General features: G+C 36.0%; 2 protein-coding genes across 3 annotated transcripts in view; one reads left to right on the top strand and one right to left on the bottom strand.

Moving 5' to 3' along the window:
- Window positions 1-19,032, bottom strand: part of LOC145286328 (target of rapamycin complex subunit lst8-like) — a 76,537-nt gene extending 57,505 nt beyond the window's left edge. The window contains exon 1 of the mRNA XM_080135256.1: window positions 17,982-19,032. Within this exon, the coding sequence (XP_079991382.1) occupies window positions 17,982-18,053 (72 nt within the window). The 5' untranslated portion in view covers window positions 18,054-19,032. The remainder of the gene's footprint in view (window positions 1-17,981) is intronic.
- Window positions 1-27,941, top strand: part of LOC145286325 (cytosolic Fe-S cluster assembly factor narfl-like) — a 138,059-nt gene that overhangs the window by 75,158 nt on the left and 34,960 nt on the right. The window contains exon 1 of one of the 2 annotated variants that reach the window (XM_080135248.1): window positions 15,638-15,795. The exons of the other annotated variant lie outside the window; for it this stretch is intronic. Coding sequence (XP_079991374.1) covers window positions 15,706-15,795 — 90 coding nt within the window. The 5' untranslated portion in view covers window positions 15,638-15,705. Of the gene's footprint in view, window positions 1-15,637; window positions 15,796-27,941 lie in introns of those variants that run through there. 2 annotated transcript variants of the gene reach the window in all.

The raw sequence follows: 27,941 nt of genomic DNA, 5'->3' as shown, positions 1-27,941 counted from the left end.
TACCCCGGATATCTTAGCACTAAGCGAGACTAACCTACACTCCTCCATCCCCTCTAACTACTTTAACATGCCTGGATATCTCCCACTCTGCTGTAAGGATTCTGACAGACATATGCACGGACTTGGAGTCTACATTCATAACACCCTACCCCTTACTAGAGAAACAAACCTAGAAACGGATGATCAAGCCTTTATGTGCTTTAGACTAAACATACAACATAACATTAGCTACTTTTATTTTCTCTACCACTCTCCCTTGACCCAGGACTGCACCATAATAAACAAAGTCTCTGACAGCATAGACACAGCACTCTCCCTCGACACTAGCGCACAAGTACATGTATTTGGTGACTTTAATGTCCACCACAAAAACTGGCTTGGATTTTCTACTCACACAGATGCAGCGGGCAGCACAACACATAGCTTTGCTATATCTCACTCCCTATCACAAATGGTTACATTTCCAACTCGTTTTCCTGATCAGCAAGAACAACACGCATCACTTCTAGATCTGTTTCTGACCACAGTTCCCGATGATTGTATAACAAATAATGACAGCCCACTCGGGAATGCTGATCATGCAGTGATAATGGTTGAAATCACCCTAGACTCTAGACCCAAAACTGAAGAGCCAGTGCTCAAAACAATAAGATATTATAAAAAGGCTGACTGGGAAGACATCAGAGATCTTATCAGAGATGACCTATTGGGAAATATTTTTTCTCTTCCTGCTGAACAGTGCGCAAATGAGACCACTGAATGGTTCAAAACAGCAATTGAAGCACATGTTCCCATGCAGAAATTTTATAGCAAGCCCCATTCTCCCCAATGGTTTACGTCGACTTGTGCAACTGCCATTGTTCAAAAGCAGCATGCATACCGTAGGTTTAACCGACATAAGTCCAGTTCAAACAGACTGAAGTATATAGAAGCTAGAAATAACGTTAAGAAAGAAATAGCGACAGCTAAGAGAGAATTTACGGAAACCACTAAAAAGCGCATCGAAGCACAAAAACTAGGAACTCGAAACTTCTGGAAAATCTACAACAGTGTAGTAAATAATGGGCAATCAACAATTCCCCCACTAACCAACAATCACGAGGTTGTCTCCTCAGCAACCGACAAGGCTAACATGCTTGCCAGTCGGTTTGCCTCAAACTCCACACTGGACCCTTCCAACCACCCCCTACCTGACTTTCCTATACGGACAGATGCCACGCTAGACGATCTGAAAACCAACCCTGCTCAGGTGCATGCTATCATAAAAAACCTTGACACTTCAAAAGCATGTGGACCCGATCTTATCCCAGCTGTGCTATTAAAAAAGTGCTTAGCCGAAGTAGCTCCAGTTCTCTCCAAACTCTACAACAAATGCCTTAATGAAGCTTGCTTTCCGGGCTGTTGGAAAACTGCTTCTGTTGTACCAGTATTCAAGAATTCTGGCGAAAGGACAGACCCATCAAATTATTGCCCCATTAGCCTCCTCCCACTTTTTGCCAAAATATTTGAGACCATAATTAACCATGCTCTAGTCCATCATCTTACAGATGCTAAACTACTGACTGACAAACAATATGGATTTAGACAAGCCTATTCCACAGCAGACATCCTCACTGTGATCTCTGAACGTATATACCACTCACTGGACAAAGCGGGGGAGGGCAGAGCGGTAGCTCTAGATATATCTAAGGCTTTTGACAGGGTATGGCATGAGGGTCTCCTCAGGAAAATCAGATCATATGGTATCACTGGTAGAATACTTAACATAATTAAATCCTTCTTAGATAAGAGAAAAATCCAGGTTGTCCTTGACGGTCGTACATCTAAACAATATGATATAAATGCGGGGGTGCCCCAGGGTTCTATCCTCGGACCTCTATTGTTCCTGATATTCATAAATGACCTCCCCGACAAAATTACCTCTGAGATGGGTATATATGCTGATGACACTACACTCTATGGCAGGCATGACAGGAAGACGAATGAACACATTTCTAAAGAAATGGTAGAAACACTAGAGGAAGACCTCCAATCTGTAGTGGAATGGGGACAAAAGTGGTTGATCGCGTTCAATGCTGCCAAGACTAAACTAGTTTCATTCAATAATTACAAGAAACCCTCTCTACCACCCATAGCAATGGCCAACGACTCTTTATCTGAGAGTACATCTTTCAAACTCCTTGGCCTAACGTTCACAGGAAACATGAGTTGGAACAATTACATTGAAGGCATTGCCAGGGCCGCTGCAAGAAAGGTGGGCTCTCTCTACCGTGCTAGAAAACTACTAACACCCGAAAGTATCCTGTACCTCTATAAGGTCCCCATTCGCCCATGTATGGAGTATTGCTACCACATCTGGGCTGGTGCATCTGCTACTAGTCTCTCGCTCCTTGACAAGGTTCAAAAGAGAGTCGCAAACCTGATAGGCCCTGAACTGGCATCTAACGTCCAGCCTCTGTCCCATCGACGAAATGTTGCATCCCTCTGCCTTTTCTACAAGTATTTTAGTGGTGAATGCTCTGACGAACTGCAATCACTTGTGCCCCCACGACGTGAGCACCCTCGACAAACCTGACAGGCTGCTAAATCCCACCCCCACACTGTAGAGATCCCTAGATGTAAAAGATCTTTTTACTCCAATAGTTTCTTCCCCAGAACCGCTAGACTCTGGAATTCCATTCCAGGTCCCTGCTTCCCCAACAGTACTGACGTGCAGAAGTTCAAGTGTGGCGTGAACCGACATCTTGCTGCCCAAATCCCTACATAGTACCCCAGTAGTTGTTGCCCCTGATAGTAGCCCCCTACACCAAAGTGTTTGGGGTGAAAATGTAATAAAAAAATAAAAAAAAGTATATAGAAGCTAGAAGTAACGTTAAGAAGGAAATAGCGACAGCTAAGAGAGAATTTACTGAAACCACTAAAAAACGCATCGAAGCACAAAAATTAGGAAATCGTGACTTCTGGAAAATCTACAACAATAATGGACAATAAACAATTCCCCCACTAACCAACAATCACAAGGTTATTTGCTCAGCAACCGACAAGGCTAATATGCTTGCCAGCCGGTTTGCCTCGAACTCCACACTAGACCCTTCCAATCACCCCCTGCCTGACTTTCCTTTGCAGACAGACAACACGCTAGACAATCTAAAAATCACCCCTTCTCAGGTGCATGCTATCATAAAAACCTTGACACCTCAAAAGCATGTGGACTTGATCTCATCCCAGCTGTGCTATTAAAAAAGTGCTGAGCCGAAGTAGCTTCAGTTCTCTCCAAACTCTACAACAAATGCCTTAATGAAGCTTGCTTTCCGGGCTGTTGGAAAACTGCTTCTGTGGTACCAGCATTCAAGAATTCTGGCGAAAGAATTGACCCATCAAATTATCACCCCATTAGCCTCCTCCCACTTTTCGCCAAAATATTTGAGACCATAATTAACCATGCTTTAGTCCGTCCCCTTAAAGATGCTAAACTTCTGACTGACAAACAATATGGATTTAGACAAGCCCGTTCCACTGCCAACATCCTGACTGTAATCTCTGAACGTATATACCATTCACTGGACAAAGCGGGGGAGGGCAGAGCGGTAGCTCTAGATATATCTAAGGCTTTTGACAGGGTATGGCATGAGGGTCTCCTCAGGAAAATCAGATCATATGGTATCACTGGTAGAATACTTAACATAATTAAATCCTTCTTAGAGTAGAGAAAAATCCAGGTTGTCCTTGACGGTCGTACATCTAAACAATATGATATAAATGCGGGAGTGCCTCAGGGGTCTATCCTTGGACCGCTATTGTTCCTAACATTTATTAATGACCTCCCCGACAAAACTGCCTCTGAGATGGGTATATATGCTGATGACACCACACTCTATAACAGGCATGACAGGAAAACAAATGAAACCCATAACTAAAAAAATGACAAAAATTCTAGAGAATGACCTCCAGTCTGTAGTGGAATGGGGACAAAAATGGATGGTCACATTCAATGCTGTCAAGACTAAACTGGTTTCATTCAATAATTACAAGAAACCTTCTCTGCCACCAATAGCAATGGCCAGTGACTCCCTATCTGAGAGTACATCTTTCAAACTGCTTGGCCTAACGTTCACAGGAAACATGAGTTGGAACAATTACATTGAAAACATTGCCAGGGCCGCTGCGAAGAAGGTAGGCTCTCTCTACCGTGCTAGATAACTACTGACACCTGAAAGTATCCTGTACCTCTATAAGGCCACCATTCGCCCATGTATGGAGTATTGCTGTCAAATTTGGGCTGGTGTATCTGCTACTAGTCTCTTGCTCCTTGACAAGGTTCAAAAGGGAGTCGCCTATATGATAGGCCCTGAACTGGCATCTAAGCTTCAGCCTCTCTCCCATCGACGAAACGTTGCATCCCTCTGCCTTTTCTACAAGTATTTTAATGGTGAATGCTTTGACGAACTGCAGACACTTGTGCCCCCACGATGTAGACACCCTCGACAAACCTGACAGGCTGCCAAATCCCACCCCCACGCAGTAGAGATCTCTAGATGTAAAAGATCGTTCTACTTGAGTAGTTTTTTCCCCAGAACCGCTAGACTCTGGAATTCCATTCCAGGTCCCTGCTTCCCCAACTGTATTGACATGCAGAAGTTCAAGTGTAACGTGAACCGACATCTTGCTGCCCAAATCCCTACATAATGCTCCAGTAGTTGCTGCCCCTGATAGTAGCCCCCTACATCAAAGTGACAATGTGCCTTGTTTGGGGTGAAAATGTAATAAAAAAAAAAAGAAAAAAAAGAACGTTGATGATGTAAAGACAGAAGTTTGGTTTTAGATGCATTAAAAGTAACCAGCCACCTCTTCCTCCATTGTACCAGATGCTTAAGATAAAAGGAGAGAGAATCAGAGAGAACTTGGTCATTAATGGCCTTTGTCATAGATGGTAGTGTCATCAGCATAAATGTCTATGAATGATCTAAGGATGTGATTTGGAAGATCATTGATGTAGATTAGGAAGAGAGTTGGGCCTAGGATGGACTCCAGCATGAATACTCTGAGCTTCTGATTTCTGCCCATTAACCACTACTTTATAAACCAATCAGACAGAAATGATTTGATAATTGAGAAGACATTTCCAGCTATACCGTAACTAGAGATCTTGTGAAGTAGACCTTTATGCCATACTCTATCAAAGGCCTTTGATATGTCAAGAGCAACTATTCCGTCCAAATTCTCGAGTTCAACAAAAACATTCCAGAATTCAACAAGATACATCTGAAGAAGGTCGAAGGTTGCATCGACTAAAACGTTGTGAAAATGGCATTCAAGATGAGAACAGTAGTCCAAAGAATCTATAAAATACTAATAACCAATCCTCATCTCAAAAATTTAGAAACATGACAACTCAGTGTCATGTGTTCGATTCATTTCTTATATGCATTCATACACCATAACACATGATAGCCGTACAATGGAATTTAGGGAAGGATGCAGCATCAAGATGATCAGTTTGCAGTTGGTGTGGATTAATGATGTGCCACATCATGTAAAGGATTTACATCATTGTTGGAGTCATATACATCATTCAGTGACGAAAGTGACTGAAAGAAAGTTAATTTTCTGAGCCGAATTCAGCAGATATCTGCAGTTTGGAGACAGATGCAGAAGCATTCTGTTGTGAAGGAACATAACTGGCTATACACCGGTTACAAACTGTATATATATATTGGACTGTTTGGCAAACAGCGGCAGACAGCGGCAGACAAGCAGTCGCAGTAAGACGGATAGTCTTACGTGTTGATTATCAGACTTTCTTCCCCATACTTGTTACTATGTACTTCTATTTACCTTAGGCGAGCAGCCTTACGTTTCTGTATTATAAATAAACCCCATTACACATACAACTCGGTGTAACTCACGTTTGTCTTTATTTCCTAAGTATTTAGGAATATAACAATGGCGACGAAAGGATGTTCTTTCTCTTAACAGAGATAAATTACCGTACCAAGGACTGTGTACAATGCAAGGATTTTTTGTTTTACGAAAAAAACAAACTACACAAGGATTTTTGACCACGTGCGTCAATGAATTTAAAAATTTTTCCTACCTAAAGTAGCGAAAAGTACGGATTTTTCTTCGTAAAGAACTCACAAGAAATTATAGAAACATGTTCAAGGTAAAGTGGAATTTATATTTATTTTGACAAGTAAAAAAAAAAAAAAAAAAAAAAAAAAAAAATGGTCGCAAGTTGAATTCGAAACTACACTAAAGGATTACGAGTTTCGAAAGAAAAAATATAAATACAACGACTATTGTACCATTTTATGCCACGTGGGAACGGCAGCCATATATTTTTTTTTTTTTGGAAAATTAATTGTTTGTTATTGCCTTTATATAAATAATTGGAACTATTTGTCGTGGGAAGTAAGAAATATTTTGTGTATGAACTTACGTTGTTGAAAAAAAAAAAAAAAAAAAAAAAAGAATTATTTTACAAAGCCTGTTGAATTACTATGGATGAACTTTGTTGAAACGTGTTGTGTCTGCATATTGCTACTAATTTACGATATACGTAAATTTACGATTTTTCTTTGGAATTATTGTGTAGAATTCGAAAAGACATTTTTGTACTAGAAGCTAACATGGAACAATTAGCAGAGTTAACTAAGGCTCTAGCCCTTAGCATCCAGGAACAGACAAAAATGACTCAACAATTTTTAGCACAACAACAACAACAACAACAAATTCAACAACAACAGCTACAGCAACAGCTGCAACAACAACAAGAAAGAACACAAAAAACTTTAGAGGCACAACAAGAACAAACAAACATACTACAACGACAAATGTCGACACAGCAAAAGAATTTAGAAAAGCTAATTCTAACGTCGACCGGGAAGAAGACTAATTTTTCTGCCGAGGGTATTTCAAATTCACTAACGGAATTTCGTTACTCCCCGGATACTGGTGTTACTTTCCCTGCATACTACAGAAGATACGAAACAATTTTTACGAAAAGATGTTTAGACTGGACCGATGAGGAAAAAGTTACCCTGCTACTACAAAAACTGGGTACTGATGAAAACACCAAGTATGCAAATCTAATTCTACCAAAAAAACCGGAGGAGGTTTCGTTCGAGGAAACAATTAGTACCTTGTCGAAAATATTTGATAAAAGGGATAGCCTATTTCACTCTAGATACAAATGTTTGAACATTCAGAAGGCAGAAGCTGAAGACTATCTAGAATATGCTGCACTGTGAACTGTTTATGCGAATCATTTAAATTGAATGAAATTTCCGCAGACCAATTTAAATGTTTAATCTTTGTACAAGGTCTCACAGCACCAAGGGACAAAGATATACGTTCACGGATCCTAACAATTATGGAGGCGGATCCTAACATAACATTGCAAAAAGTCACTGAAGAGTGTCAACGTCTGATTAACATAAAGAAAGACAACACTCGCATTGAAGAGAAAAATATTTTTAAGGTGCAGCAAGTAAAAAGGCAAGGGACCACAAGAAAGTCCAGGTTCCAAGAACACAGGATCCTTAAAGGATACAAAGACCCAAAGCTAAAGTGTAAATGTTGTGGTAGTTTAAGACACAACAATAAGACCTGCTGGTTTAGGAACAAAATATGTTATGAATGTGGTCTCAGAGGTCACAAGGGAACATACTGTGCCCAGAAGAAAAGACAAGGGACCGATAATGTAAATACGCTTCGCATGAATAAAGAAAAAAGCTGCGAAAGACGGAAATATGTTGATGTTCGGATAAATGGACATCTGGTTACATTGCTTCTGGATAGCGGTGCAGATATTAGTATTATAAATGAAGATATATGGAAAAGGATAGGTCGACCTGAATTAACGAAAACCAGAAAGACGGCGAGAAGTGTGTGCGGCAAAAGATTAGAGTTCAAGGGAGAATTAAAATGCAAAGTGACATTCGCTAACCAGACTCATAAATCCAAAGTGTACGTCGTACCAGGAAAGAATACATGCCTGTTTGGGGTAGATTGGATTGTCCTGTTTAATTTATGGGAGAAACCCATAAATTCGTTTTGTAACGTTTTAACTGCAGAAAAAGCAAACCAAAGGGAAGACTTCCTGAAGGATTTGAAAACTGAATTTCCCAATGTTTTTGCCGAAGGACTAGGACTCTGTATTAAGACAGAGGCAAAATTTGAATTAAAGAAAAATGCCACTCCAGTATTCAAACCTAAAAGGAATGTGCCTTTTTCAGCGATGGACGCAATCGAAAAAGAGTTGGATAGACTTCAACAACTGGAAGTCATTGAAAAAGTTAACCACACAGATTGGGCAAGTCCAACCGTGTATGTAAAGAAAAAAAATAACAGAATAAGGGTCTGTGGAGATTTTTCAACGGGTTTAAATGACTGTCTATTGGACCATAATTATCCCCTTCCGTCCGCAGAAGATCTGTTCTCTAAGCTTAACGGAGGAAAAATTTTTTCTAAGATAGACCTCTCAGATGCTTACTTGCAAATTAAGATCAGCGATGAATGCTCCAAATACTTAGGCATAAATACTCATAAGGGCATTTTTAAGCTAAAGAGGCTTCCTTTTGGATTAAAGGTTGCTCCTGCTATTTTCCAGCAAATTATGGACACGATGCTGGCAGGGTTGGAATTTTCAATGGCCTACCTTGACGATATCCTAATTAAAAGTGAAAATTTGCAAGATCTTAAGAAGCATGTAAAAGAAGTATTCAAAAGAATACAGGAATTTGGTTTTAAATTGAGCCCAGAAAAATGCGATTTTTTTATGAAAAAAATTAAATATCTAGGTCAAATAATCGACAAAGAGGGTCGAAGACCGGATCCACAAAGGACTGAAGCAATTGAAAAGATGCCTGCTCCAGATTCAGTGACAAAATTAAAATCGTTTTTGGGATTAGTTCAATACTATGCAATTTACATCCCTAACATACATAATTTAAGAGCTCCTCTTAACGAGTTACTGAAAAAGGGTGTTAAATGGAACTGGAATAAGGAATGTGAATCTGCTTTCCAAAATATCAAAAGATGTCTACTGTCAGACTTAGCATTGGCACATTTCAATCCAGAAAAGGAACTAATACTAGCAACGGACGCCAGTGATTACGGTGTTGGTGCTGTATTACTTCACAAGTATGAGGATGGTAGGACAAAAGCTATCGCCCATGCTTCAAGAACGTTGGTTGCAGCGGAGAAAAATTACAGTCAAATTGAAAAAGAGGCGCTGTCGATAATATTTGGAATTACAAAGTACAATCGATTTCTCCATGGACGATCTTTTATTTTGCAAACCGACCATAAACCCCTACTTACCATATTTGGATCAAAGAAAGGCATTCCCACACATACTGCGAATCGATTACAGCGATGGGCTGTAACCCTCTTAAACTATCAGTTTAAGATGGAACATGTATCCTCAAAAAAGTTAGGACACGCAGATGCATTATCACGGTTGATCCCTAAAAGAAGCGAAAGTTTCGAAGAAACGGTAATTGCTGCGCTTAAAGACGAAAGTGAATGTACAAGTTCAATGTGTAATATGATACGTGAACTTCCGGTAACTTTCGAAAAAATAAAAAAAGAGGCAGTAAATGACATTTTCATTAAGAAAATGAAAAATCAATTGGGATGGATAAAAAAAAATAAAAAGGTAGATCAAACAACGCCTTTTTCCATCTGTGAAGATGTGCTCATGTATGGTGAGAGGATCGTAATTCCACTAACGTTACAGAGGAAAATTCTGAAGGAATTTCATACAGGTCATCCGGGCATTTCGAGAATGAAATCCCTTATGAGAGGATATGTGTACTGGCCTGGTATGGACAAGGAAGTTGAAAAATGTGTCAAGACATGCAGAGGATGTCAATTAGCAGCTCGAGATCCTCCAGTAAAAACGACGCCATGGCCAAAGACGGACCTACCCTGGTCACGTCTGCATATTGATTATGCGGGACCTATAAATGGTTATTTTTACTTGATTATTGTAGATTCTTTTTCAAAATGGCCAGAAATATTTAAGTTTAGACATCCAACAGCAAAAAACACTGTGAGTGCGCTTAATGAAATTTTTAGCCGTTTTGGAGTGCCAAAAACCTTAGTGAGCGATAATGGAACAGCATTTACTGCTCATGAATTCAAAGATTTCTGTGACTCACTAAATATTCTACATATGACAACACCTGTGTACCATCCACGATCGAATGGGTTGGCCAAAAAATTTGTAGATACGTTTAAAAGGGCACTTAAGAAAAATCTTACTACGGACACAGACGAACAATGTATTCAAACATTTTTAGCAATTTACAGGGTGACACCAAATCCTAATAATAATGTCAATTCTTCCCCGGCTGAGCTAATGTTTGCAAGAAAGATAAGATCTGTCTTCGATAGGCTGCTACCAGAGAAAAAGAAAGTTTTCAAAAAAGAAAACCTTAATACCAAGTGCTTCTCCCCAGGTGAAAATGTATATTTCAAAAATTTTCAAAATGGACGAAATCAGTGGGTTGAAGGTATTATCAAAAAAAGGATTGGGAGCATGGTCTATACCATCCAAGGATTAAGTTTTGTCTGCAAAAGACACAGAAATCAAATACGTCCCAGACTGTCTCCAAATGTGGAAGAGACACCAATGGAAACATTGTGCGATATTTTTGATATACCAAAACCAGCGTATGTACCGCAAACAATGAATATTTCGCCTGAACCGACCATACGGGCTGGACAGAAACCTTTGCCCCGGGTAACGCTGACCAGAAGGAAAAGCGCAAGAAAGAGAAAAGTTACCAGGAGATTAAGCCCTGACCCTAAAAGGAAGAGGTATTTAAGCTAAAATCAGGAAGATTTCAGCTTCAGGGGGAGGTGTTGTGAAGGAACATAACTGGCTATACACCGGTTACAAACTGTATATATATATTGGACTGTTTGGCAGACAGCGGCAGACAAGCAGTCGCAGTAAGACGGATAGTCTTACGTGTTGATTATCAGACTTTCTTCCCCATACTTGTTACTATGTACTTCTATTTACCTTAGGCGAGCAGCCTTACGTTTCTGTATTATAAATAAACCCCATTACACATACCACTCGGTGTAACTCACGTTTGTCTTTATTTCCTAAGTATTTAGGAATATAACACATTCGGTAACCCTTTAGATGATGGTTCATATTGTTCCACACTGCACTGTTTGTGATCAGGAGATCGGGGGGATTGTAATAGAGGCCTTTTGTAATTAGCATCAGCGCAAGAATGAAATCTTCATGTGTTACTGAATCAGACCATGACTGAGAGCATGCAAGATATGTCAATTTTTTATTAGTAAGAAAGCTTCTGTGAAACCCTATAAAAAAAAAAACGGTGCATTATTGGTTAGAAGTCATTTTCCTATTGTGTTCAAGTATTTAAACTTGTTGAATGATGGCTATGCGTTTAATGTTTTGATGCATACGACATTCAGTTTTTAATTCATTTTTTAATCATTCTAGCAAGAATAGAATTTAAAGATTTCAAAATACAAATATTTTGTATTAGAATTGAATGCATCATTTTTGTATTTCGTCTTAGATAAAAATGTCAACAAAAATGGCAAACATTAATGACATAAAATATTTTAAGGAAAATATTGTTGGGAAATGAGTCTAAAATAATTTATTTGGATTTACCTAATTATGTGTGACATATTTGCATTAAGAAGAATTTAATATGTAAAATTTGTTTGAAAAACTAGCAGGTCACTTGGTGTTGGCCGGTTGTAATATACACTTAAATATGATATTTTAATTCATGCAGATTACGTATTTATTATTAGAGAGATAAATTGATTGTTAAATTGAACCTAGCATATAATGAGATCAAAACTAAAAATATATATATATATGAATTGGATGCTATCAGCTAGAATCAAAACATATAACTCTCCACTCTCATTCTTTAGCTTCTGAGCAACACCCATAAACACACACACACACACACACACGTCAGCCATTTTTTAAAAGATGGAATCACCCGATTGCCAAAGACAAGGTTCAAGCAAGCAAGGACGCCCAGCCAGTCCACAGAGTTTTATAATATGATACTAGCAGGACCTGTTAACCAACGTTGCCTAGTGGAAGCCTACCTCCCCACCACAAAAAAGTGAACTACGGTTGTTGTTGGCAACCACTGCCGTCCCTAAACAATTGTGGACACTGGTGGCTGTGGCTGAAATGAAATAATCTGGCTTTCACTGGTGATTAGTGATGATTTGGAGCGATAACAAGCAGGTACTGTTTGAATTTTAAAAAAGCAATTAAGGGGATGCATAAATCAGTATTAATTAATAAAAGTACGAAAAATGGTCCATTAGAATAATAATGAAAAGTCAAAACTGAAGTTTTAGAAGTTAGGGATTCTCATTGTGTATGGAATGTTTAGAAATCGAAATCAGTGGTAGCAGCCCTAGCTGTTTTCGTTTGTTGTTCAAATCTTCCTTTTCTTTTCAACTCTTCCACTAATACTATTAAAGAAAATTTCAGTCAAACTCCTCGTGTTAAGAACGGCTTTCAGAATAGATAGCACCAACCTTCCTATTAAGAACGGTGTTTGGAATAGACATCCCCAACATCCCCATGTAAAGAACGACTTTTGGAGCAGACAACTCCTGCTTTTTATTGGGGAGGAGGGGTGGAAAACAAATCCCCCAAATTTAGCTGTGATAATCATTGTCAGCTTATTCACCCGCAAATGCTAAAAAAACATTGTGGGATGGCAGTGTCGGTAGGAGAAAAGTAGATCTGTTTATCGCACGTGTATACAGCCAGTGAATATAGTGCTTAATACAGGTCTTTATATCTCTAAAATTGCTTGTCTCTGCCAAATTTGAATAAGATGTTCTTAATCAGCATAGTCACAAACTGTAAAAGTCGTTATTCTTAAGAAAATTGTGGAGGTGGACCTAATGTTGTTGATATAATTTTTGTATGTTTTTTTCTTGCAAATATAGTTACGTTTTTGTTTTAATATACTTGATTCAAGTATACTTTATTTAAATATACGTTATTTAAACCTGCGCAATCTGTGACGATCGTCATCAATGTAAAAATAGATGTTTCGGCAATATCATCCACTGGAAGTATATGTATTATGTTGTTTGAATTTAATGTTTTTTTAACATATGTGAAATATTCACATCTTAAAACTGTTAAACTATTTTCTGTTGCACATTCACATTTTTTTTAACTGCTAAAACTCTAAAAAATGTGACACATTCATTGTTTTCTTTCATATTTTTGTAAATAAATATATGTTTAAAATATTCTAAGCAGTTTATATAGACATAGTTATTTGAAACAATATGCAATGTTGAAATAAGAAATCAATTGATAAAACGTTTACATATTTCTGTATATTTTTATTATAAGGATGGTGTGTAAATAAACTACATTAAAAAAACGTAACTATGTTTGAAAAAAAATAGAATTAATTACTGGAACAAATGTACAAAGTGAGTGAAAGAGAGAGAGAGAGAGACAGGGAGAGAGAGAGAGTTGGAAAGAATATATACAGAGAGAGAGAGAGAGAGAGAGAGAGAGAGAGAAAGAGAGAGAGAGAGAGAGAGAGAGAAAATACAAAATTACTCCTTACAATTTAAGAAAGATAACGCAACAATCTACTCAGAAGACAAAAGTAGGTATCATTGTGACACCATATTTCAATGGTACATTAACGTTTGTTTTGCATGCGGGTACCATTAATCCAAAATATAGGAATGATTAGAGCTCAGCCAATCAGAAGGAGCGGAATTAGTCTGGGGAGAGTTTATTATTTTTTAATTGGAAAAAGGAAAGATTATGTTATGTGTATGAGTTTATGATCCAGGTATGAAGGGTGGAACCTCATATATGTTGAAAGTGCAGAATTCCTCCCAGTGATGACTGGGGGGCCGGTAGGAATATTTGATATTTAGAGGGGAAAATAGGAACTACTTCTAAAGATGGTTGCGATTGTGATGATGTCGCTTCTAGGATGTAATGCAGGATTTTATTATAAAATCTAAATGTGTTTAAAATGGTGTTTTGAAGTTACATAAGATAGTGGCTAATAGTTTAGACATAATAGATTTGTATGCGGCACCTGTTGTTGCAAACCTACGGTAATTTGGTCCAGAGGCGAATTTCTGCAATCAAAATATTATATAGGAGATAATCATGTGTAGTTACTATTTGTATTGGCCTTTAGTATTGTTATATTGTAAACTGATCTGAACATTTTAAGAATAATGAACTTACGCAGAGACAATAAATATAGTTACATCTAAATGTGTTAGCGATTCATGGCAGTTATGGACTCAGAATCATGACATATACTTCTGTAACATACTTTTATTAATACACTTTTTGTAATAATTATACCACTATGTTTGTCTTGATCATTATAGGTGCGTAAGGTATTCATTTCTATAAGTATTCAGTTGTCACCATAACTTTATTACCAAAAAAAACAAAAAACAAAAGAAAAAACCTATTCAATGGATAACTAAATACTAAAATCCATGTAGCAGTTCTATGATTAAGGTTCATTTTCTTTAGAATTGGTTTTTCCACACTTGCAGAGCGTAACATGTAGACACAATAGCTTAGAAAGAAAATGTCCGCCGAGTTCTTCGAATACATCCAACAAATCTTGTAAATCATGTTTATGACAATGGTTTCATGCGGACTGAATAACAATATTCCAACATGTCATGAAGCTGTTTGATAATTTCAAAATGATTCAATAGATTGCCAAGTGTTGGTTAATAGCCAATTCTTGGAGATGTAAAATCTGTAATTTACCACGTGCATTTAATCGTTATTCGCAGTCAATTGATGGTTGGGGATGGAAATGCTCAAAAGATGAATTTCATCATTCAATACAAAAAACAATTTGTTTTTGAATGAAGCAAACTTTCTTTATAATTTATAAAGTAAAGATTTTTTTTTTTCAGTTTCAGTATTAACATAAAAACTCAAACTTAGCAGTTATTTTCTTTCTAGGCTTCTGTGTTTATATATTATCCTTGTAGAGTGATTGATACACTATGTGGTCAGAACATTGCTACACAACTCCCTACTTAGGATGCCCCTATAAATCTGGTCTCTAATTCACAGTAGCCTCTTATGCCACAGTGGCAGCGTACCTTGCTTTGGGTGAATTGAAAAAAAAAAAAAATAAATAAGAACGAATACGATTTATAACATTTCCCTTCCAGTAACAATATAAATCATTATTTTACAACTGTTGCCAATAGTAACGTTTGCCACAAAGAAATAATAATAATAATAATAATAATAATAATAATAATAATAATAATAATAATAATAATAATAAAAGCAGTCACGTAACTCTCGCTTCTCTTATTTTATCCTGTAGTTCTCACAGTCCAGATGCAATTTTTCTGACAAAGAGGGGAGAATTGCTGTTATCTGGGTCAGAATCTATTTTATCAAAGACTTATCATTGGCAACGTTTTGACTCTGAAGTAGTATTTTTTTAGCTTCATGCTTTGTCTGGAGCGTTTTCCATTAAAAAAAAAATAAGTTTGTTAATTTCGTAATGAGCTTCCATACTTAAAAGCGGGGTCACGTTGACAAATTTGTGTTCCGCTTTTCAGCAATAACAAAACGTGTTGTTCGGGAGAAACGAGAACGTCGATCGCTGATTGGTTAATATTATTGGCAAGATGGCGGCCAGTGGCGTTCTACAGCAACGGCATCAATTCAGTGGGGCTGTCCTCCTCACAGACCTAGACGACTTCATCGCCCCATCACAGGTAGACTAGACACTTTAGCAACAAAAATAAACCCTGCATTTTAGAACTCGCTCGTGAATAACTTAACCAAAACATTTATCATTAATGACTTTGTATTTGTGAAAGATTGCATATAAAAAAAAAAACGTGGTGGTTCTGGTTAGGTCACGAGGATATCAATGAGAAAGTCGAGTGTTTAGGGTTTTTTTTCCTTCGTCATTTAAAGGGAAAAAAATTGTCGATTAAATTAATTATTTTGGCTCTCAAAGTGATTTAAATGCTATTATTATAAGAGAATGTCTTATATAAAAACAACTTAGTTTCCCTTTGAGAGATGACATTCTGCAACAAAATTGAGTAAAAGAAAACATTTTGTGCACTTTACGGAGCGTACTGAAATAATAACATTAGTATTTAGAAACCCATTCTTAACATTGGGAAGGGAAACTTAACTAGTCTGTACTTTCATCTAACAATTTCATAAACAAATTCAATTTTTACGGTATCTCTTAACTTGAAAATTCTATCGAAAAAATACCACAGTCCCTAAACTGCACAAGCATATTTTTTTTTTACTCGCGTTTTTTCCTGACACTAAATTACCTTTTAAAATTTGTTAATGAATTCGCGTTTTGAGTCGTTCTTTTAAAATCGTATTTTGGTACTAGTGCAGAGAGTGATCCGGACGTAAATAATAACGTTATTATTTAAAAAGTTATTCTTAACATGGGGAGGGAAGGGTGTTTTGTACCTATTCTATGCTTCACCCTTTACAATTGAATAAAAAAAACATATCATAAAACTTTAATTAAACTTGGAAATACGATTTTAAAAAATAACGCGGATCACTCTCTGCATTAGCACTCGTATTTTTACTAAACTTATTATTTCTGCTGCTGAGTGCTGCTTATGTGTCATTTTTGTGTATTTTAAGGCACTCTCTTGTCATATATATGGAGAGAGATAATTAGTCCTGCTAATCCTGCTTAGTGACACTTTCACTTTTTCTAATTTATTTTTCTCGACATGTGATAATAGCACGCATTTTTTTCCTTTCACCTTTTTTCCGAGTTTCCAATCCAACAAGTGAAAAACGACTCTAAGTATTCATCACTTTCTAATTGAAAAAGATACATCGATCCATTAAAATATATATAAATCGATATGAACAAATCTCATATAAAAATGCACAAATCTTTCTTGTAAGACGTTTGTGGAATGTCTTTAATGAATGAATGGAAAAAATAAGTAAATGATGTCAGAATTCGTTGAGGTCAATTGGAGTTAAGTAAATTATAAGTTCAATTTATTGTACTTAGGTACTGTAGTTAAGTAGGTAAACGGTTCTTATTTAGTATTCAACCTAATAAAAAAATATGAAAAACGTTTTATGTTGTATACGTACGTACCTGTTACAGAACGGAATACTTTATTTTTATTTAATTCTTTTTATTCCAAAAATCCCGTAAATCGATCAATTAGTTTTATTTTTAACTAAGAAAATCAAATTTTGTGAGTAAGCAAAAAGGCACTGTCTTGCGTCGCCATCTTGAAAAACAAAACAAGGGCAGATAAGTTCACAACAATTCAAACTTGCGAGATCAACCTTGTAGTGCTGCAGATTTCACATTAGTCGCTTTAAATAGTTTAAAAATTGTTTTCTTTATAAAAAAATAAAATTATTTAATCAATTTACGTAATTTTTGGAATATGACGTGACGGATAAGTACATCGGAGATTTTTCTTTATATTTATTTTTTTCTTTAAATTAGTTTGAATTTTAAATAAGAATCTTACTTTCTAATTGAAAAAAAAAAAGATGGTAAAACTATACAAACACCGTGACAGCGAATTAACCCTACCCCTAACCCTAACCCTAAACCTAACCCTAAACCCTAACCCTAACCCTAACGCTGTCACGGTGTTTGTATAATAATACCAAAAAGATATATCAATCAATTAAAAATGTATATAAACCGATATTAACTTTCATAACATAAAAATACACGAATCTGACTTTCTTGTAGACGTTTGTGGAATGCCTGGAATGAATGAAAAAAACGTCTGAAAATAAACAATGTCGGAATTCGTTGCGATCAATTTGAGTTAATTACAAGCTAAACGTATTGTACTTAACTAGTACTGTAAACTGTATTGTAGTTAAGTATATAAAAGATTTTAAAAAAAAAAAAAAAATTTTTCCTTACGTGTCCGAGACAGTTAATTCCCTCCGTTTGTACACCAATGACAGATGAAACCCCCGAAATACAGAGCCCCATTCGTTCCACAGGGTGTTAAGTTGTTTTTTATTGTTGTTTAGGGAGGTTGTCTGTTATTTTTCTTTCGATTGTGAAAAACCTCTGCGGAATCTTGCTGCCCACAAGAAGATGGAACTGTTTTTCTTTTTATCTTTCTTTTTTTTTTTTTTTTTTTTTTTAAATATTTTAGTTTTTTTACGTTTTCAAGAAAAGAAAATATTTACAAATCCTAAAAATAAAACAAAACAACGTCTTTCTTTAACAACCCGTGATTTAAAATTTTTTTTTATATCTTCAATAAATAAACAAAACAATCCGACTTTTTTTTTGTCTTTTTAAAGACAAATTTAAGCGTAGTTGTACGAGTAAAGTTAAGATACTACTAAATTTTGATCGTACCATTTAACAAGAAACAACTTGTTTTCGTGATCTTTTTTTTAAGATATAAATTGCGATTTGTATTTGGTGTAGAAATGGGTTTCGTATCCTTTTTTTTTCTTTTTCTTTTAAATTGTTTTCTTTTTTGTCGTCTTTTTTCTACCTTTTTGTGACGATTCATTCATTTGTCCAGTGAAGGGCGTCCCCAACCATTGCCGCTCTTTATTGGTCTCAACTTTCACTTTTATACCCTGTTTTTCACCGTTTTCCTCGGAGATTTCTTGCTCGTGCGTAATTATTCCCGGAACAGGTGCTCGGTTGATTAATACAGATATATTAGCAATTTCGTGTAAGCGTGATCGTATTATTATTATTATTATTATTTCTCCATCGTTTCAATCTGGAAATTGTGTCAATAATAGTTCCTCGCCAATTCTTCATACAGTTTTTCTACAAATCTGACATTGTGTTTGTGTTTTTCAATGTTCATATGATCGTATTATGTTTGCATCTTTTTTCGTCTCCGTCGTTTGTGTGGTCTTTCTTCTTTCCGTGTTTGTGGAATGGAGAACGATTTTCGGAGATATCCACTCCTTCGACTCGTGAACAGAAAGACAGTGGCAGTGGTCGTAGCTAGCGATGATGATGATGTTACTGGTGTTGATGATGATGATGATGATGATGATGATACCAATGGTCTGTCATGAAGCAGTGCGAGGCGTGAGTTTGACAAACCTCATCTGTGGCATCAATCTGTTGAATTTGTTAATAAAAAACGATCAATCTGTTATAAAAAAAAAAAATCTATTTGATTTGGGAACAGTAGATGGGACACCCCTTGGAGTGATTGCTGTGGGTGTGGGTGAGAACTTTAGCTACCCTTAGACAAAAAGATACAGTAAGGATGATTACAGACCCCACCCCGACTTTTTTTAGTTGGCCTTGTGCCTAATTGTTTATTTTTTGTTTAACATTTGTAATTTTTACATTTGCAGAAAATAATAATAATAATAATAATAATAATAACCCTTATCCTTGAGTGGCTCCCTGGCCTTGATAAGTGGTGACCACTGTGTAAAAAAAATAAAATAAAAACAACAAAATCTGGTCCTTAAATGTTTCTATGAATAAAATTACGAGACAATTTCTTTCTTGCGTGTGTCTGTCTTTCTCCAATATATGTGACTTGCGCATTATTTATTTACTATTTAATCGTTTATTCAAATAAACAATAAAATCGTAAAAATAAAAAAAAACTTTTCAAAAATCCTATCCCCCCCCCAAAAAAAAATATATATAATTTAATTACGAAATTTAATCCACCGGAATGCATTTCGGTTTCTTTCATTACTATTTTCTTAATAGTTTAAAAAAAAAAAAAAATGGATTATTTTTTGTCCTTCGAAATGTGAAAAAAATTTAAACTAGAATAGAAAGTATTTTCGTTTAAAATTCTTAACATCTCATGTATTAAAGTATTTTTAAAAATTTTATTACATTTTCACCCCAAACAAGGCTACTATCAGGGACATGAGCTACTGGGATACTATGTAGGGAGTTGGGCAGCAAGATGTCGGTTTACGTTATACTTCATGTCAGTAAAGTTGGGGAAGCAGAGGGCCCGGAAGGGAATTCCAAAGTCTAACGGTTCTGGGAAAGAAATTACTGGAGTAGAAAGCTCTCTTACATCTAGGGATCTCTACTGTGTAGGGGTGGGATTTAGCTGCTTGTCGGGTTTGTCGAGGGTATTTACGTCATGGGGGCACAAGTGCTTGCAGTTCGTCAGAGCATTCACCATTAAAATACTTGTAGAACAGGCAGAGGGATGCAACATTTCGTCGGTGGGACGGGCTGAAGCTTAGATGACAGTTCAGGACCTATCAGGTTGAAGACTCTCTTTTGAACCTTGTCTAGGAGCGAGAGACTAGTAGCAGATGCACTAGCCCAAATATGGCAACAATACTCCATACATGGGCGAATGGTGACCTTATAGAGGTACAGGATATTTTCGGGCGTTAGTAGCTTTCTAGCACGGTAGAAAGAGCTACCTTCTTCGCAGTGTTCCTGGCAATGCTCTCAATGTAATTTTTCCAACTCATGTTTCCTGTGAACGTTAGGCCAATTAAAAGAAGTACTTTCAGTTAATGAATCTTTGACCATTGCTATCAGTGGTACAGAAGGTTTCTTGTAATTATTGAAGGAAACAAGTTTAGTCTTGGCAGCATTGAATGTGACCATCCATTTTTGTCCCCATTCCACTACAGTGTTTCTGCCATTTCCCTAGATATGTATTCATTTGTTTTCCTGTCGTGCCTGTTATAGAGTATGGTGTCATCAGCATAGATACCCATCTCAGAGGCAATTTTGTTGGGGAGGTCATTTATGAATATTAGGAATAATAAAGGTCCAAGGATAGACCCCTGAGGCACTCCCGCATTTATATCATATTGTTTAGATGTACGACCGTCGAGGACAACCTGAATTTTTCTCTTATCTAAGAAGGATTTAATTATGTTAAGTATTCGTCCAGTGATACCATATGATCTGATTTTCCTGAGAAGACCTTTATGCTATACCCTGTCAAAAGCCTTAGATATATCTAGAGCTACCACTCTACCCTCCCCTGCTTTGTCCAGTGAATGGTATATACGTTCAGAGATTACAGTTAGGATATCTGCTGTGGAACGGGCTTGCCTAAATTCATATTGTTGGTCAGTCAGAAGTTTAGCATCTGTAAGGTGATGGACTAGAGCTTGATTAATTATGGATTCAAATATTTTGGCGAAAAGTGGGAGGAGGCTAATGAGGTGATAATTTAATGGGTCAGTTCTTTCACCAGAATTCTTTAAAACTGGTACCACAGAAGCAGTTGTCCAATAGTTCGGAAAGCAAGATTCATTAAGGCATTTGTTGTAAAGTTTAGAGAGAACTGGAGCTACTTCGGCACTTTTTAATAACACAACTGGGATGAAGTGTCAAGGTTTTTTAATGATAGCATGCACCTGAGAAGGGGTGATTTTCAGATCGTCTAGCGTGGCATCTGTCCACAAAGGAAAGTCAGGGAGGGGGTGGTTAGTAGGGTCCAGTGTAGAGTTGGAGGTAAACCGACTGGCGAGCATGTTAGCCTTCTCGGTTACTGAGCAAACAACCTCATGATTGTTGGTTAGTGGGGGAATTGTAGATTGCCCATTATTTATTGTAGATTTTCCAGAAATCATGGGTTCCTAATTTTTGTGCTTCGATGTGTTTTTTGGGTTGTTTCAGTAAATTCTCTCTTAGCTGTCGCTATATCTTTCTTACAGTTACTTTTAACTTCTATATACCTCTGTCTGTTTGAACAGGACTTATGTCGGTTAAATCTGCGGTACACATGCTGCCTAAGCGCAATGGCAGTTGCGTATTGAAAGTTTTATAAGCTATTTACAGTGCTTATGTTACCGTGCTATTTTTTAAATAGTATTGAAAGTTTTATAAGCTATTTACAGTGCTTATGTTACCGTGCTATTTTTTAAATAGTATTTTCAAGTTAAATTGAAGTTTTATGATATCTTTTTTTATTAAAATGTTTGAAAGTACAGAATAGTTACAAAACACTTCCCCTCCCCATGTTAAGAATGGCTTTCAAAATAATGTTATTATTTCAACCTGGTAACATAAATGCATAAGTACCCTATTTGCATCCAATGATTTTATAAATAAAGATTAAAACAATAGCAAAATTAGTTCTAGTTTTATAACAGTTTGATTTCATTAATGGCTTAAAATACTTCAATAAAATTAACTGTTAAAAAATTCTGATAAAAAGAAAATAATTTGGTTTACAAAAAAAAAAAAAAACGAAAGTAAAACTACCTGGTGGGTACAGCTTGGCCATCTTACAATCTGTAGAGTTGGATACCCACTGTAAAAGTGGTTGCATCGATAGTCTGTAGTGAAACAAGGGTTGTAGAATCTCTAACTGCACTTCTCCCATACTGGCATTATTTGAGTTGAGTGGTGAAGAGAAGTTTGAGATAATTGGAAACAATGCCAGGAAAATTTGGGGTTTTCCTTCTTGTAGATTAGTTGCACACCAAAGGATTGTGACGCTAGTCTACAGAATTATTTAATCTATAACTAGTAGAAAGATTCATACTTTGGTTTGGTTGTATGGCATATCAACCATTTTCGGGTTATTTAATGCTGAATCAGGTCATTTTGGTAAAAGTTTTGATGCTTCAAGTTTTTTATATCTTTAAATAATTCTGCAGTAGTGGTTTGGTTTCTTGTGTTACACAGGCGAAGCTGGTAGCAGCATACATAGCTCATCTATTTTACTCATTTCCTGATACAGATAGTCACATTGCCAACTCGCCACAGACCATGTGGATCAGCAAGCTTCACTTTTAGATCTGTTCCTAACTACAGTACATGAGGATTGTGTGACAAAGGCCATAGTCAACTTGAGAACATCTATCATCTTGTGAAATTGTAATGTGGTCGTTACTTTTAACTGTGTCGCTACAGTTCCAACCTTTCTCGGAGCCATGTGCTATCTTGCATTGCCACAAAGAAACAAACAAATAAAAAAGGAAATAAATAAAAATCCAACTGAAATGCATTTATTTGTGATTCTTACAAAACAATGCATTTCATTATATTTCAAAAATCCTTCAAATACATGTGTGCTTTTTAAAAGCACACATGTATTTGAAACAAAACTAAACGCTAGCGATAGCCAATGTTTTCTCACCTTTGTGTTTACACGTCCATCTTCCCCAGCACGCACTTTGCTTCTCTTTCGACTACGTGGAGTACTCTTCTCTCCTTTTCTTGTGACGCAAGCTTGTGCACTCTTGCTAATTTGCATGCATGCTTTAATGGCTGCTGCTGCTAATATTTTCACTAGCCAGTTATCCTGTTGCTACTGATTTTCTCACACGTGCCCAAACACACTCTGTTACAATATTGATTGACATCAACCCTAAGCTGAGGAGATGCTGCTAACAATGATTTGATGCTTCAAAAGGGACTGATTGGAAAGCCATCAGAGATGTCCCATGAACCAATATCTTTTCTCTTCCTGCTGAACATTGTTCCAATGAGACAATTGAATGGTGCAAAGCAGAGACTGAAAAACATCTTCCTACACGAAAGTATTATAGCAAGCCTCGTACTCCTCAATTGTTCACTTCAGCTCGGACAGCAGCTATTGTGCAAAAGCAGCATGTATTCCACCAATTTGTCCGTCACAAGTCAAGTTCAAATAGACAAAAGTTTATAGAAACTAGAAATAATTGTAATAGTGAAATAGCTGCAGTCAAGTGATCAGGAAATGTATCAAATTGCAGAAAATAAGATCTCATAATTTCTGGAAAATTGTGTGCTGAATAATGGAAAATTAACAATTCTCCGATTATCCAACAACTATGAGGTTGCTTGCATGACAACCAAGAAAACTGACCTGCTTGCCCAGTGATTCACCTTCAATTCTATCTTAGAACCCTCAGATCATTCCCTTCCAAATTTCCCTTTGTGGGTAGAAGTAGCATTACAAGTTGATTTTTTTCTTTTTAGATAATTGTTATGTTTTTCAACTTGCATGAAAAGAGCTATGTAAAAGATGCTTAAAACCGTTTGAAGTATGCAAATACCATCAGTAGTTCAAAAGTTATGAGAATTTTAAGTGCCAAAATTTAGGCTTTTCTGTGGACATTTTTCTTTAGAAAAAGTGGGCTAAATGACGGACCTCAACATTTAAAAAAATTTGGTAATTTTGCCACCATTTATTTATTTTCCAAGCTATTCTCATGAGACTAGGCACTCTTATGTAAAATTGTGTGCTCTTTCTGATTATGCAGTCAAATCTGATGTATCTCTTTACCATAAGCCATGAATTATAAATTAAAATGTACAAATTTCAATTTTTTTTAAACTGGCACATGGTATCATACAGTGGGTGTCTATTCATGAACAAAACGAAGTATTCTAGTGGTATAGTTTTATTGAGAATAGGCATTTTCCTGCCTCATCACCAAAGGAGAGCTTAATCTGGGGGGTTGCCATTGAATGCCTAAAGAGCATTCATGGCTGGTATTTACTCTTCCCCTCAAAGAAAAAAAAATTGAGTAGATATGAATTAATCTCAGAAATAAATTGAAGAAAGTTTTTCATATAGATTTTGAATTTCTGTAAAAAATGGGAATTCCCATAGTCAATTAGAACTTATGCATTTTGGAACCAGTCTAATTTTCAATTTTGTAAATCCTCTCTATTTGGCCCCAAATATACCCCTATTTTCTGAAATGCAACCATAAATCGTACTCTACATGAATCCTTGATGTAGCTTTCACAGTACCAGGATACCAAGAATCCTGATAAGCAACAACTATATATTCACCAGTTGATGGAAATTTTCATAATTTCTATTCTGTTGTTTTACTGAAAATTCAACTATGTAAACAAAGAAATAAAATGGTAATTTTTTACCTTGTTTCCATCTAAAATGATTACCTTATAGGTTTTACGGTATGCTGAAAACGAATATCACATTTAAATTTTCTGCAAATAAGTAGATTTCTAGTTATTAAGCAATGTCATTTCTTATGTTATCACTCATGCCCCTCTTGGTACGTGCGAGCGCATAAACGTAACCCCGAAAAACTATGCGCAAATGCATGCATCAAGATGGCCACCAGCAATAACATAAGAAATGACATTGCTTAATATCCGGAAAGCTACTTATTTGCGGAAATTTAAATGTGATATTCGTTTTCAGCATACCCGCAAACCTTTAAAGGTATACTAAGAAACACTTTGTTGAGCTAACCCCTGTCCTTTCCAAATTTTTAAAGAAATGTCTAGCCGAGTCTTGCTTTTCTGATAGCTGGAAAATTGCTTCTGTTGTACCAGTATTCAAGAATTTTAGTGAAAGACCTAACCTGTTTAATTATGACCCTATCAGTCTTGACTTAATATACACAGGAAACCTGAATTGGAATAAATACATTGAGGACATTACCAAAGAAGGTGGGCTCCCTCTACCATGCTAGAAAATTACTCACACTAGAGAGTATCCTATATCTCTACAAAACCACTATTCACCTATGCATGGAGTAATGTTGCCACATCTGAGCTGGTGCATCTATCACTAGTCTCTCCGTCCTAGACAGATTTCCAAAAAGATTCTCCAATCTAATAGGTTCTGTAGTATTACAAGAATATGCTGTATTTTCGTGGACATCGGCAATATTATATAGCTAATGTGCTTCAATAAGTCATATCTTTTGGGTCAATTTTTAAAAGAATTACATTGCTGGAAAGAGAATAAAATAAGCATTACAATGATGTTAATTATTTTTTTTTATATGCGTTCAATATTTTTATGCTCCAAGTTAAAAATGAAAAAACTGTAAAAAATGATGACAGCAAAAAGGGAAACTGTTTTTTCAATGTTTACATTTCATACATTACATTTGGATACTTATGCGCGGGGTCAAATTTAATTGGATATGGCTGAAATTTTACAGGCTATATAAGCATAGAACTCCATCTCTACTAGATTTGATTTATATTTTTACAACCACAGGAAGCAAAGTTACGACCGAGCAAAGTTGATGAAGAATATTTCCAAATTGATAAGATGAATCGGCATATATCATCCATTTTTATATAGATAATAGTTTCAGAATTATTTTCATGTATAACATGTAAATATTTGATAATTATTAATTGTGCGGAAATTTCTTTAAAATGTTATCTTATAGAAATTCAAATCTGTTGCTTACTATGCGTTCAGCTTACTAAAGATTACCAAAAAACTGTTTTTTCTGTTTCCAAAACGAAAGCAGAAAAATCAGTTTCATTTTTTATTCTGAATTTGTCAATTTAAAAAAATTTTTTCAAATTTGATTTCCAAACAATACCATTTTGTTGTTTTTAACGCTTTTAGTACACATGTACTAAAAGCGTTAAAAAACAACAAAATGTACGAAGTACATGCGTTTCTGTTCTCATGCTATTTATAACTTCTTACTTGTACTTTAGATAGAATTGTGTTTTTTTGTAGTAAAATATCCAAAAAAAACAAATATATAACAAATAAATGGTACCTGTGCACTTATGTTACCATGCTGAAATAATAACGTTATTTAGAAACCCATTCTTAACTTAGGATATCTAAATAATAATAATAATAATAAGGCGGTTCGATAAAGAATTTCATTGTGATGCATTTTGTAAATTTTTACCTTGTTTCCACCTTAACATTTTACTTTAAAATGACTACCTTTAAAGGTTTGCAGGTATGCTAAAATAGAATATCGCATTTAAATTTTCCGCAAATAAGTAGCTGTCCGGATATTAAGCAATGTCATTTCTTATATTATTGCTGGAGGCCATCTTGGTACGTGCATTTGCGCATAGTTTCTCGGGGTTACATTTGTGCACTTGCACGTACCAAGTTGGCTACCAGCGATAACGTAAGACATTGCTTAATAACTGGAAAACTACTTATTTGCAGAGATTGAAATGCTATATTCGTTTTCAGCATACCCTAATTATTTTAGGTGGAAACAAGGTAAAAAATTACTGTTTTATTTCTTTGTTTACATAGTTGAATTTTCAGTAAAACAACAGAATAGAAATTATGAAAATTTCCATCAACTGGTGAATATATAGTTGTTGCTTATCAGGATTCTTGGTATCCTGGTACTGTGAAAGCTACATCAAGGATTCATGTAGAGTACGAGTGGCAAAATTACCAGATTTCTTGAAATGTTGAGGTCCGTAATTTAGACCACTTTTTCTAAAGAAAAATGTCCACAGAAAAGCCTAAATTTTGGCACTTAAAATTCTCATAACTTTTGAACTACTGATGGTATTTGCATAATTCAAACGGTTATAAGCATCTTTTACATAGCTATTTTCATGCAAGTTGAAAAAATAACAATTATCTAAAAAGAAAACATCAACTTGTAATGCTAGGTTCTGAAGTATCAACCAAACTCCAACCTCTGTCGCATTGCCACAATGTTGCATCCCTGCCTTATGTTACTTTAATGAAATAGGTTTTGATGAACTCGTAGCACTTGTACCCCGATTGACATACATACCCCTGACTAATCAGAAAAACAGCAAAATCCCACTCCTTTATTGTAAAGGCTCCGAAATGCCAGAAAGCCTTCTACTTTAACATTTTCTTCCCTTGGATTGCTAGATTTGTGAATTTTCTTACTGTTTCCCTAAGTGTACTAACATGCAGAAGTTTAAATGCAATGCGAACAGACATCTCGCTCCTCAACTCCCTGGATAATGCCTTGTAGACATGGCTCCAAATTGTCGTCCCTTATATCCAAGTCGCACTGTGCTTTGGAATAAATGAGAGTTTTAAAAAAGTGAAAGAACATGATTGAGTTCTACAAAGGGAAAGTAATAAAACAATAACATCAATATTTGCATTGTAGGTAAGGAAGTCAATATCTTCAGAGAACCTGATCTTGTAGTACTCGGGTATTAATATATACAGTGTATATATTAGTGTTTGGACGAATA

The sequence above is a fragment of the Euprymna scolopes genome, chromosome 10 (genome assembly GCF_053919585.1).
Source record: "Euprymna scolopes isolate OS-2025 chromosome 10, ASM5391958v1, whole genome shotgun sequence".
Taxonomy (NCBI): Eukaryota; Metazoa; Mollusca; class Cephalopoda; order Sepiida; family Sepiolidae; genus Euprymna; species Euprymna scolopes.
This window is presented reverse-complemented; position numbering and strand designations above follow the sequence as displayed.